The sequence below is a fragment of the Lygodium microphyllum genome, chromosome 23 (assembly GCF_053477565.2).
Source record: "Lygodium microphyllum isolate KBCC chromosome 23, Lygodium_microphyllum_v1.1.10, whole genome shotgun sequence".
In the NCBI taxonomy this organism is placed as follows: Eukaryota; Viridiplantae; Streptophyta; class Polypodiopsida; order Schizaeales; family Lygodiaceae; genus Lygodium; species Lygodium microphyllum.
The window spans coordinates 634,574-648,774 of record NC_141157.1 but is presented as its reverse complement, the minus strand read 5'-3'; the positions used below and the strand labels follow the sequence as shown (position 1 = coordinate 648,774).

Sequence of the window (14,201 nt, the reverse complement as noted above, 5' to 3'; positions counted from 1 at the left end):
GACGCATCTTACCAAGTAAACAACCTTTATAAATGTGATTTGATGGCAAGTGAATTTTTGGAAGATCTTTGACTATATCCTTTGACTTAAGCTTCATCAATACTCAATAGTTAATGTGGCCAAGCCTCTGATGCCATAAATGTGTATCATGAAAAGATTCCTTTCTTAATAAGGCACTATTAAGAGGATTTTCAGCAAGTTGTTGATCATAAGTATCAAGACGATAGAGATCTTTGTGAGGGTGTCTGTCAAGACAATGGAAGAAGAAACTTGATCATCATATACCGCACATCGAGGGCCATCAAAAATGACGCAAAACCCTAAAGTTGTAACAGCTGAAATGGAAATAAGATTCTTTTTTATGTCGAGCACATAGAGAACATCATGCAATGTGAAAGGAGTACCCAAGATGGAGACATGTTAATGCCTTTAAATGGATAAGAGCCATTGTTAGCACACATAACTATACCCCGCAAAGATACATCAAAGAGAGATGAAAATAATGTTCAGCAAGAGGTGATGTGCTTAGATGCACCACTGTTGAAAAAACAAGTAGAAGCCACATCATGAATAGAAGGATTATACTGACACTGAATGAAAAAAGTATAATCCTTAAACTGAGAATAGTTCGCAGTCTCATGTGTAAGAGCAAGACCTGATTCCTTCTTCTTCTCCTCCAATGTAATGCACTTAAAACATTTAGTGGTGTCATGCCCTCTCTTTCAGCAATAATTACACCTCTTAGGTTTGTTGGTTGTGTACCCTTGAAAGGATTAGAAAAGGATGGTCTGGCATCAAAGGGTGTCTTCGATCTAGAAGGGGTGGAAGAAGCAAGATAATCAGCATGAAAGTTTGCTGAATTTTTAACAGCGACCTTGTTTTTTACCTTCGGTTTGGGTTTTCCACGATAATGGGTGGAACAAGCATGTTCAGTCACCATGGTAGCATTGCGGTTGAGTTGGCTTTGTTCCTGCAACAAAAGAGACACAAGCTAGTCAAAACTATGGGTAACTTGGTTACCCATAATTACCAACCGCGAGGTGGTAGCAAAACCTTGATATGACTCCAGTAGACCATTAAGAGTGATGGAAACAAGCTGATTATCAAGAACATCTGCATCAATATTTAATAATTGGTCAATAAGATCTTTGATACTGGTGAGATAGGCATCCATATTACCTTCTTCTTCCATCCAAATGTCTTTTGAGTTGCAGCAATTGCTCGTGTAGGTGAGCAACTCATGCTTCATTGTGCACTTGATATAATGTTGCAAGCTTTTGCCATGCATCCTTGTGCTAACTTACATGATCTAATTTGTGAAATGATACCTCTCTTCACCGATAAAGTAATTAAGACATGTGCTTGGGCGTCACGGCCATCCCATCATATTTGATCTTGAGTAGGAGGCATTGTCGAAGAAGAAGAAGATTCAACATCATGAGAGTCACCTCACAATGTGGAAGATGGAGATAGTGCCTATGTTGGAGAGGCCGGCATTTGCTCAATGCCATTTGTAATATACCATAGATTTCTCACAACAAAAACATGTCACATCATGTAAGCCCACATTGGGTAATTCATGCCGTCGAGCTTGTTGTCGATGCCAAGCATGCCTAACAAATCATTATTCTTGTTGGCCATGAGTTAAAATCAGAAATAGAGTAATAATTTCCAAGTGAAGAGAGAGAAAATAGATGCCCGAACAATAATAAGCCATTGATATATGAAATGCTGCCCGCCTCAATGAAGTCAAGTAATGTGAAGAATAATAATTTCTTTTTTGCTGTTTTCCTGCTGAGGACAGAGAAAAATATACAAAATTTTACTATTTTTTGAAATAAATATTACCCGATCAAGGCGGTAATCAGTAATATGCCGAAATTAGAGATAAATGGCTGAAAGTGCTGCAATAATGTGAACAGCAGCAGAATATACTGAAAATTCACCCAATAATATACCAAAATAATAAAATTTGTTTTCAATGTTGGGAAAACACAAGGCCACGCTCCAGCAACCAAATAATATGATTTTGGAGCACATCAAGGGCTAAGAAAATGAATTGAGGCAAAAGCCCCAAATTTTAGGCATCTCGGTGGTGGAATTGGGCAAAATCCCAAATTTTACCCTGAAAATAAAGAGAAATTGAAGAAATTGGATAAAATTTTTACCCAAATGTTGTTTAATGCTATGCCACAATGTGTGTTGAGCCTTGATATTGATGAAAGTTGATGAATCTCAAAAAAGGCCAAATTTTCCAAAGAAATTCAGATGCAATTGAGTGCAAATGTTGAAAAACCCCAAAGTTATCAAGAAATTGAAGAGAACCTAGACAAATTTTTTGAAACTTTTACCTGGAAGATGTCAAATGTCACACCCAGTGATGAAGTTGAAGCTCAATGTCCATGAAAAATGCCAAATTCTGAAAAAATCCCAAATTTGCTCACAAAATTGAAGTGAAAATTGATCAATTTGACAAAAAAGCTCCAAATTTGATGATGACACTACTGAATTTCTTCGATTCGATGAAGAGTTTGGTTAAGTTAATGGAGAACCCCCAAAGTTTGGGGAAAATTGGACCAAATTGGATGACTGTGGTGAAAACCCCCAAATTTGGCACAATTCATGCCTAGATGGGGCAATCAACATGAGCTAGGGACCACTCAAAATTAAGAGAGGTCATTGAATAATGTATTCTTTGACGTTGATGTTGTCGGGAGAGAGACGGCATGACAACTGATTTGTTGCAATGACATGGTGCCTTGTCAGCTGGCAGGCAGCAAAGACGTGATGGCGCAGCAGTGACACGATGAATCGGTGAACTACTCGAGGTGCGTGGCAACAGTCCTAGCTGAAGCATGACATGGCAAACAAGTGGCGCTTCATGAATCAGGCATGGCAGCTAGCTATCATTACTGCGCACAAGTCACGTGATGTGTTGGGTGGTGAGCAATAGTGTGCCAATCACAGGGCGGCACGCTGTCCAACATGGCTTAACGCAATTCTAGCCAACTGGTCAATGCAATGCAAATAGGGCAGCAATCTATCCAGCTCAACAAATGTTGCATGCACACAAGCTGCCACAATTGGGCAAGCACATCCCAAAGATTGCAAGGGAGCTTTGAGAGAAGATAGAAGAGACCGAATGGCAGTGACAATGGCTGAAACAGTGGCATGTGACCGTCAATCACCACTCATCGATGTTGGTACAAGTCGGCACAATGGCAATGGCTTTGAGCGGCAACCAATCAAGGTGTGGCACTCAATGGCAATGGCTGCATGGAAAAATGACCGCAAGCAATGGCGAGCACAATGAAGGAACTTCGCTTTGATACCACTATTGGCCCAAGCGTGGAGCAATTGTGCAATTAATTTAAAGGAAAATGAATGAGAATGAAAGAATTAATCGATGGAGAACAATACTCAATCACGAATGAGAAGCAATGTATTAATGAGTGAAAGAGAATACAACACTCAAGGCGATCACACTGAATAATGCCACACTTGCAAATGAGGCACGAAGTGTCTTTGAATAATAAAAATGAAACCCTAACACTTAACAATCATAGAAAACCCTAAAATAAACCCTGACCCTAGCATCACTTAGCACCTAGGACACTCACGGCAACAACTGCATTTACTAACCATTTAAATGCCCAAGGAGCTTGGATCATGGATCAAAGAGCTTCAACGTGTAGCCCAAGAGATGGTCTACACTTAACCTTTGCATAGGCTACATCCATGTTTTCTACATACGAACCTCTCAAAGATTTCATCCTTTGTGTGCAAAATAGGAGGCACTTTCTTACCACCTTCCACAATCTCAAATGGAGCTTTGCCAATGGAACTATGCCCTATATTATTAAATGCAAACTCTACCAAAGGCAAATATTGCTCCCACTGTGACTTATGCTCAGATGCATAGCATCTCAAGAGATCAAGCACTATAGAATTTACCTCTTTTGACTAACCATCTGTTTGCAAATAAAAGGACGAGGAAAATTTTAGCATGATACCCATATTTTCAAATAGCCCCTTCCAAAACAAACTAGTCGTCTAAGGGTCTCGATCACTAATGAACGACTTTGGCCTGTCATAATACTTAAAACACATGTTGCAAAAATAGGTGTGTCATATTATCAACCTTTATCTTCTTCTTCACCACAACAAAATGAGCTTGCCTACTGAACCTGCAAATAATTGTTTGTATCCCACCATTCCCTATAGGTGTTCTAGAATAGTCCATAGCAATGCTCTATCAAGGCCTATTCGAAATAGCCAAGGATTGCAATAAACCCAACATCTTTCACCTATTATACTTCACTTTCTAACATACGATGCATATCTTAAGAAACTATTCAGCATCATGTCTCAAAGAAGACCAATAAAAGAAATGCTCCACTACTCTAATTGTAGCATCAATCCCCCTATGTCCTACTTAAGTAAGAGTATAACTCTCAGTAAACACTTAAAGGCCTCAACTACTTTGTAATACACAATCATCCATGCATCATCAGAACCAAGCACAAAGTGCCCATGCCTCTGGCCATTGCAAGGCTCATCATATACATTCCCAAAGTCTAAATCAACAACATACTGATCTTTCATAGCATTCAACTGAGAGTGATATACCATAGTGACTGCCAAAATCTAAGGCTTAAAAGACAATGCATTGACAACCACATTTTTTTTTCCCATCTATGTGAACAATTTGAAAGTGAATCTTAGATAAGAAATTGGCCCATCTCTTGTGCTTCTCAAATAACTTAGTCACAGTCAAGAAATAGTGCAATGTCTGATGATCTATCTACACTATGAAATCAGCCCCTAAAAGATAGTATTTCCATGTCAAAAGTACATGAATTATAGCAAGCAATTCTTTCTCATAAACGTGTAAATTCATCTTTGCACCATGGAGAACACAACTCTCATATGCAATAACTCCAACATCTTACATTAAAACATCCCCTATGTTATTCCCACATGTATCACACCGAATAACAAATGACTTCCTCAAATCTCGCAACGCAAGCAAAGGATGTAAACTCATTTCTTCCTTTAACTTCTCAAAAGCTAAAATTTCCACTGCAATCCACTTAAAAGACACTCTTTTTCTGCAAAGCATACAATGGAGATGCAATTTCAATCAAACTCCATACATACTTCCTATAATAGGAGTAAGAAGCTATAAATCTCATCTATATTCCTCAAAGGTAACCATGAACATATAGCCCCAACCTTTGCAAGGTTCATATGAATACTATCAACCAACACTATGTGCCCCAAAAAGTGAATCTCATGCAAGAAAAAGCTACTCTTCTTGTCATTAATGACTCACCTATGCTTATGCAACTCATTCAACACAGTGTCCAAATGCTTTCTATGCTCTACCCCATTCTTTGAGTAGATAATCATGCCATCCAAGAAGGTGCCCACAAATCCCCTATATGGCCTATAGATGCAATCCATCATCCGATCAAAAGTGGTAATAGCATTCATAAGTCCAAAAGGAATGACAAGAAACTCATAAAATCCAAAAGATGTCCTGAAAGCGATCTTAGACACATCCCCCGGTCTAATGCAAATCTAATGATAACCACTTTTCAAATCTATACAACTGCATATGACTATCCCATACAATCTATCCATAACATCATCGATCCAAGGGATCAAAAACCAATTCTTTCTCGTGATTTTATTCAAAGTACGATAGTCAATGCACATACCCCATGAACCATTCTTTTTCCACGCCAAAGCATTGGAGAACAAAAGGGAGATGAGTTGGCTGAATCAAATCTTTTTCCAACAGCTCATTTACCTAACTCATTATCTCCTCCTACTGGTCTGCACTTACCCTGTTGGGTGGCTTATTAGGTGGCCTATTTCCAGAGATAAGATCTATGCCATAATCTTCTACCCTTTCAAGTAGTAGCTACCTTAAAAGTGACTAAGAGAAGTAATCGGTACACATTTTTACAAATGAAATGCAATTCTTCTCTGACTTTGACATGTCCCCAACATTTTCATTATCAAGCTTATCCTTAGTGAAAACCCCGTATACCAAAATGTGATTTTTCATTACTTTGAAAATAGAAACAACCAATACAACAAGGAGAGATTTCCCTTTGAACTTTACATCCAAAGTATGAGTCTTGTGCTTCTCTGTTGAATAGTTATCACTTTAGCATACAAATCAATCACCTTTTGCCCCATGCACTACATAACTCAATATCATCATTTAAAAATCCCCAGTTCCCTTAGACAACCCACATACATACTTTTCCACTTGCTTATGAAAAGAGACTAAACAATAAGAAGGCATCCCAAAACATCTTATTATACTATTCCAAGTTCTTACATTGCGTTGCATCAAGCTTGTTTCGAGTGAACATGATGTCCACCTCAAATGTACTAGACAACAAATTGGATGTAAACATTTGCTTGAGTTGTACCCATGTCGGTCGCACTCTACCTTGCATTAAGAGTATGGACCACTACCACAATGCATTCCCCTTCAAGACAATGGCTGCCTTCTGAATCTTTGAGGATTTGGTGAAGTTTCCCATTGAATAGGTTGCATCAAACTGCTGAATAAAAGTCAAGGCTTTCAATCTATCTTGTGCACCATTAAAGGACTCAAAACTTTACCCCTTTTTCACCCTCATCGTAGTCTTTTGCTACCCCCTTTGAGAGTCAAGTTGTCATATACTAGCTGCTACAAAAAGAGTGCATTTGCTACATTAGTATCATAACCAACACCAAAAGAAGCATTTGTATGACCAGCACTTATTCCCTAGCTCCGTAAGCATTTGGGGGTACAAATGCATTACCAAGCATGCCATTTTGTGCTCCAAGCATCATGTCAATGCAGCTATACATGGGGTTATGCATATTACCAATTGTACCCAAATGCATTGGGCATTGCACACCATGCATTGGTTGTTACATACCATAAGAAGTTGTGCCATGCATTCCCGTATGCGGTCTCTAACCCACTATTGCATGAAAAATAGTGTTATCGCCCAAGTATCTTGGCTGGCCCATCGAATCATGCATGCGCAGCAATCCAAAATCCATTCGATCGGCACTACCAAGATGAGCCTTGAATTTGGATATCCAATCCCACTAGCACCATTTACTTTTGCTCATCCCCAACCTTGGGTGCATCTTTAGGCTACAATAGCTGTCCTTTGGAAGCTACTTGCTACCCTAAACCCCTTGAAGGTGACACTTTCTTCTTGGAGAATTTAAAAATCTCTCAAACTGTGGATATTTGGCCAATAAAACAAAGACGTCAGCTGCTGCCTTCAATCCAGCATTGAACTGATCATCATATTCTTCATCTCCTTGATGGTCATTAGCATCTCATAGCCTTGAAGAACCCGCTTCTTGGTAAACACTCACATTTTCTCCTTGTTGTCCATGCTATAAGCCTAATCCAAGATTAGGCTTTGCATTTTTCCCTTCATTATGTGGATTTTCAAAATGAGATGCATCATCACTACTTAATCCCATCTCACCATAAGATGCCATATTGTAAATTTCAGCACTAGAGCGAAACTTCTAAGACCTTCAATCAGGTGTCTCAAGCCCACCAAGTCAAGGGATTTCATGGTATCCCCACAATGGGACTGTGAAACAAGCCTTCCTCCTCGAATAGGGCAGTAGTAATCTAATTTACTACTAATTACAGCCAGTACAAAATTCACATAAACTGACAATGCAAATGTTACCACTTAATGTTAGACATTGAACAACGTATTGGCCCCTAGCAAGCCTTCAAATCAATGCGCCCCTTGATTTGCTAGAAGCTTGCAGCAAGGTGATGGCTGAAAATAGGGCTCCTAGGGCTGGATAGTAGTGGGTTGCAATCAATGATGATTGGACAACAAATGATGGGTGGCTGATGGTTGAAATATGCATGGTAGGGTGAGAAACCTGCACCAAAGGGTAAGGCTGAATGGTGGGTAGCCCATCTATTTATAGATGTCGAAGGGTGTTTCAAAAAATTAGGGGTTTGGGGGACTATTGAAACTCTCTCAAACCGCGCACCAAATTTGTGTTTTTCGTTAATTAAGCATGTTTTAGTGTTGTTTAAACATGCTAATCAGCTATAATGCATATTTTAGCTCAACATCCTCTCTCAGGCCCAAAACTCAACCTAAAGGTTTGCTTCACCCATGCTTCTTGAAAAATAAAGTAGCCCCAAATTCAATGCTAGTTGGCTGGCCTCTTAAATCCTCCCAACCTTCACGTTATGCAGCAGCACCAATCTCATTGATTTCATTCGATCCTTTGATGAAACAACTGACGATACAAGAAATTTAAAATACACTAATTTCAGCTTTGAAAATCAAGTCTTGAAGCTTTCAAATCTGGGCACACTTCCCAAGGTGGTCATCAAACCCTAATTTATGTTGTAAATTAGGGTTTATAGCAAAGATTCATCCATGGATTGCTTGGAGCAAAGCTAGGAAATGGTTGGAAAAAGAAAGAGAATGTTGTAGAGAGAGAAAATCCAAAGATTTGTTGCAAGAATTTGGTGAAATTGAGCTGCTAACCCAGTTTTCCAAACCCAAAAGGATTCACCAACAACAAAATGAGTATTAGAGGTTGTAATCTTCAAGAGAAAATGCATCAACCACGATCAGCAACTTCCCCTAGTCAAGAATATGCAACTGTCTTCACCAAAATTGTATCCAATGATGGCTAAGAAATGGGCCCAAAAGCAAGCAACAGCAGCCCAACCTCCCATCCCAATAGCAAATGCAAAAACGAGATTTCCTTCTCCCTTCAGCCCCAATTCAGCTTTCTCAAACTTGCAAGGGCAAGTTTTTACCAAGTGGCAACCTTGCAATAGCATTATCCAACCCATTAAATTAATTTTGAAAATATAAATTCTAAAAAAAGTAACAATTATTTTTGTGCCTAGAAAAATAATCTGACCAACCAACAATTTATTTGGCTAGGCCAATTTATCAACCCAAGTGATCTTAACCACTCATTAGCACGGAATTGATATTAATTAATTATTCGTGCCAATTTCCTAGTTTCACTACTAACACTAATGGCTAATTAAATGTTCTAGGCCAAGTTCTAACACTCAATACCACCTAGTATCTATCAACCATAACTTATTACAACTTTTTCCTTTGGTACCAATTCATATCTCGAGGTCTTGGGTCCCGAACTATGAAATAATTGACATGCGCCTCACATGTGCAAGTCGCATTTGCACATTTGATTAGCTTTTAATCAAATGCTAAGCGAAGAAATAAACTTTACGTCCTCGTGGCATCCAACCCTTCTTGAGTACCTAGCGATCAATCTACAGCCCTCTACATCCAACTTTTATTGTAGGTGCCAGTTTTCCAAAATCTAACCAATTTACACTATTCTCAACAATCGCCTATTATCTAAGAGGCTCCAAACAGATGCATTTGTTACACCCAAACCCTCAATTGGCTGCATTTACATTTGGCAGCCTAAATGCTGCATTCACAATCTGCATATGTCACTTTCATTCTTTTGACACATTTCAGCCTACAGCCCACCATTCAAGGTATTCTAGTCCATTCGAGTACAAATGTAGACTCTACAAATATGCATTTGCTGCTGCCATACACATTTGAAGACCATCTACTACATTTCAAGATCCGTACAAAGGAAGACACACTCTCCAGCTCACACACTCTACCCCCAGTCCTAGAGACACGGGAGTTCGAGATTTGGTATTCAATGTTCACCCTCCATAGTGTGTCTACAACATGAGCATTGTATCTATTCATTATTCTTCTTTTACCTTCAATGTTCATTGTCTCTAAGTTGTCGTAAACCTACTAAGTTCTTTTATCAATATGTGATTTGTCATACACTTGTGTTTTATTATTTATAGCCGAGTATTTTTTTACACTTGTAGGATCCTTTGTCAAGTAGAGCCAACCTTGCATGTATCATCAAGGGAGCTTTTTGCTACGATACCACCTCCCTACAAGGCGAAGATGCATGGAACAATCTTCATCATTAAGGGATGTTCATGTACAATTATGGGCTTGAAGGCTCTACCCAACCGTCAAGTATTGTGACCTATTGTATCACAATTAGAGGTGTGTTACATTATCGATAACCTCACAAGGTGGTACATTTGGAAGGCTAATTGCCAACTAATCTTCAGCAATGAAAGCCTTTCACTATATGCCACCTTGGCAAAGCTTTGGTCATCCATCATTCCCTCCCCTCAAAGGACATTGGGAGCAACTTCATGAGGAGTCTTGGCAACAGTGAGAGCTTCAACATCACTTCCTTCACATTTGGAGTTGTCATAGCCTGTTTTTTATTGAGATGAAAAACCCTGATGGTGTACACTCATCCACGATGGCTTCTCTCCCATCCCCCAAAACCACCTTGAGAGACCTTGTTTATGTATGATTTGACTTGCATTCAGCTCCAGCTAGACTACTAAGCACTTGTACTTCTTTGTATTTTTTCTGGGTAATATAATTAGCCATGTCTCTTTTCACCCAAAGAAGAGTGCAATAGTTTTGATGTCTTCATAAGACAGGGTGTGTTCCATACATAAATTTTGCATTATGATTGTTAACTTTATATAAATTTTGCATTATACTTGTTGGCTTATGCATGCTGTTGGACTGAAATCTGAGGAAATTGCTGGATCTGAGCACCATGATACATCAAGTGTGTTTTACACTTGAGAGAAAAAAGAATGAATGAGAATGAACACACAGCAGTTGCAATAAAATGCACCTTGTCTAAAAAGACTTTGCATAGCATGAAGTTGTATAAGATGGTACCTTTTCTCTAAAAAGGTTTTGGCATTTGAGACATTTTTCCCGATTGCCGATGCCTTCCATGAGAAGTATGAACCTGAGGGATCCACCTGTTCATAATGTTGCAATATCCATAAACATATCCCTCACACAAGCAGCAAAAGATAGATCATAAGGAAAGGCTAAATTAGAGCATAAGTCAAAGCATTATGAAAGGCCAAAACAATATTTTGATCACCTGGTACAATTGTGGCCCATTATCATCATAACCAGCCACTAGTAATGACACACCAAAGGGTCTCACACCACTGCATGGTAAGAGACAATGTCATTGGACACCACAGTCCACATTGCTTTATAATTTTCTAATAAAAATCAGTTTCGCATATAAGTTAACAGTCACTATAATGCAGGCACATCATGATTATGGTGCAGGTGACTATAAAAGAGACTTGGTGCATATTTCAACTAGTAACAATTGGTTGCACTTTCAATTTCAAGCAAAATCTAAATGCAGCTTCCTTAAAACCTATTAGCGTTCTTATATGTTGTCTGTATAAGAAATGGGAAGATAAATAAATAGCTGAACCTGCAAAACAAGCTCTTGAATATGTGAAATATATATTTACCCAGATTGTGTAAACTCCTGCATCACAGCTGCAGTCTCTCGGACCAATTGCAACACAGGAATGTATTCCTAAACCGAAAAAATCAAATCAGAATTTCTTCACAAAGGATGTGAACCTCATGTAAGAAAGCTTACAGCGAGTACCTTGTACACACGGTAATATTGTTGGGCTTGTTTTCTGCTTTTTCGTACTAACACTCGAGAATCAGGACCCATTCCACTGTTAATCAAAGATTGCTGTGAGCTTTACAAAGAAAACCACTGACAAGGAGAAAATATGGACATATGTAATATAACAGGAAATAGAACAGTATTAGCATCTTGGGAGAACATGTCAAAAGAAAAGACTTCCCCTCTGAAGGGCAAGATGTAAACAACAGAGAGTCAAAGACATCAAAGGCACAAACCTGTAAGCAACACCAATGTTTGGTGTAAGCAGCTGGATTTTTTTAACCTGCAAAATAAACATACTCTAAACTGTAAAAGCACATCAGAGAAAGCCCTTCTAAATTTCAGATCTTTAATGTGATACACCACAAGAGCAGAATTGTCAGCTTGATTCTCAACAATGGACAAGCACCCACAATCACACTAAATGTCAAATAAACCAAGTTAGATATTTTATAGTGTTTAGAATAGTCTGATGCAATACAAACCATCACTTATTGGCTTGCAGGATTACAATGCGTAATCCTTAAGCCAACTGAGGCAAAAATTCAAAGTGATGCAAACAGGCAGCAAAATAACATGTGAATGATATTGGTTCCAGATCCTTTCCAAGTAGAATATAACATAATGGTCTTCAAATATTGATACATTTAGCAAACTGAAAGTTGAACCCATACCGAGCTTTCATCTACAAGAATTGATGGCAACTTCTTTTCTGTCGCAATAACCACTCCATTTGAAGCTGCCATGAAAAATTTACAGGCAGATCAAAAAAGTAACTATCAAATAGATTCAGAACACAACATAAGCAATCATTTACTAAGGAATGTCCACAAGCAGCACGCTTCATCCACAAACTCATCAATAAAAGTAAGTGTACAGATTACAAAACATGGCCTTGAGATATATATATACTGCACACACATCCTCCATGAGCATAAGTATGAGAAACAGAGCTGATCAGTTCAGCTAGTGATTTGTATTTTTCACTTGCTCACAACAGCCCACTTTACAAGAGCCCCATTCACCAACACAAAACTTGTGCAATGTGCCCATACTTGAAACATGCTCATCGGATGAAACTTGCACTTCAGGCACTACACAAGCCATACTCATGTAGAATGAAATATAAAGGAGTGGGTATCAAACTCAACTCCCAGCCATAGAGCCAAGCAGGCTCACCCCCGAACCTAGGACCAACAACATGACAAGCCATGCTCACATAACAAGGCTTGGCATCTATATCACCACCCACACCACCCTGCTAGGCTGAAATGATACATCCAAATAAACAGGTCATCCAGCACCAATAAATGCCAATAAATCATATCAGCCAGCATTAATTGTGTGCCACCTCAAAAATGAAACGCACTCAACCTATGAGCCTGTACATCCAGGATATGTACGTCACTAACATGGTTGGTGCAGTTATAGGGGAGAGTGCCTACTCTAGGCAGTGCTCCAGATGTTCAAGCTTTTGTAGCTATAGAGAGCAGATACAAGAGGAAGAAGGTGATGTCCTTCTATAGCAATAAGTGTATCTCCGAAAGAATTGCAAGAAGCTAGCGGCTTTGGGGAAGAAGGGGAAGAAGGGCAGGGGCAACCCAAACCTTTCATCATCCTCAGACTCCAACTTCAACTCCCATCGTGCAGCTATAAGACTACAATGATTAAGGAATCCATTTTGTAGCCCTAGTGATGACATCCTCATGAGTTCCTTGGCCAGAGAGGGACTATGAGAGGGCGGTGGCAAGGCTTGTTGACCTCATCAATTTATCAAGATGGTGGATCCAAGGGAGTTTTGCCACATGTATATCAAATTAGTCTAGAGCTCAAAATCCCAAAGTTGGTGTGGGCCAAGCCCATGATGGGAGGTTTGGTCAAAGAAGGAATCCCTGGTCGTGATGTGCTTCTGCACAGCATTAGTGACACGCATCAAGATTCAATTATTTCCACTTTTTGTGATAAAGAAACTATTAGCAATAATGTGTGCCTTGTATGGTCATCTCTTACTTGTGAGCCTCAGCTTGAGTCAAACGAGGACATTAGGAGCTCTCACATTGTATTTGTTTGTCATTTTGTGTTTCTGACACTTTAGATGGATGACACATCAATGCATTTCTTTTTCTGCACTTTTGGCTATTTTTTAGGGGTTTGACCACATTTAGGATTTTCCCTCTTTTTCGCCTATATATAGGTAGCCGGCCCTCCCACTTTCATTATCCATTATCCATCATTGATCCCTCATTATTAGCCAGCCCCAATTCTCTCATCCCCTTCCTACCGTCTAGTGCCCACACTAACGCATAGAGCTGCATATTGGGGCTGACTATTGTAACCTTATATCTTGCAATCACATTGTTCCTTCCCTCTGTGTTCTCTCTTTGTCTCCTCTCCGTGTTCACTTTCCGCTTTCCTTTGCACACTCTCACATGGTATCAAAGCCATGTGTGCTGGAGATCTTAAAGAGGAGCACTTTTTTTGAGGTACCAGTCATTTTTGTCACCAGTTTGGGGCTGCAGATTTGTGTTTTCAGCCAGGGCGGATTATTTTCTCCCTTGTGGCAGCTGGCTGCTGGAAACTTTGCGTTTACAGCAGGGGAGTGTTCTTCTCTGCTGGGT

General features: G+C 39.3%; 1 protein-coding gene across 1 annotated transcript in view; it reads right to left on the bottom strand.

Moving 5' to 3' along the window:
* LOC148015792 (proteasome subunit alpha type-2-A) overlaps positions 1–14,201 on the bottom strand; it is a 56,220-nt gene that overhangs the window by 27,954 nt on the left and 14,065 nt on the right. The window contains exons 2-7 of the mRNA XM_087663970.1: positions 12,258–12,322; positions 11,820–11,866; positions 11,557–11,632; positions 11,414–11,481; positions 11,023–11,092; positions 10,809–10,894 (exon numbers count right to left, since the gene is read on the bottom strand). Coding sequence (XP_087520096.1) covers positions 10,809–10,894; positions 11,023–11,092; positions 11,414–11,481; positions 11,557–11,632; positions 11,820–11,866; positions 12,258–12,322 — 412 coding nt within the window. The remainder of the gene's footprint in view (positions 1–10,808; positions 10,895–11,022; positions 11,093–11,413; positions 11,482–11,556; positions 11,633–11,819; positions 11,867–12,257; positions 12,323–14,201) is intronic.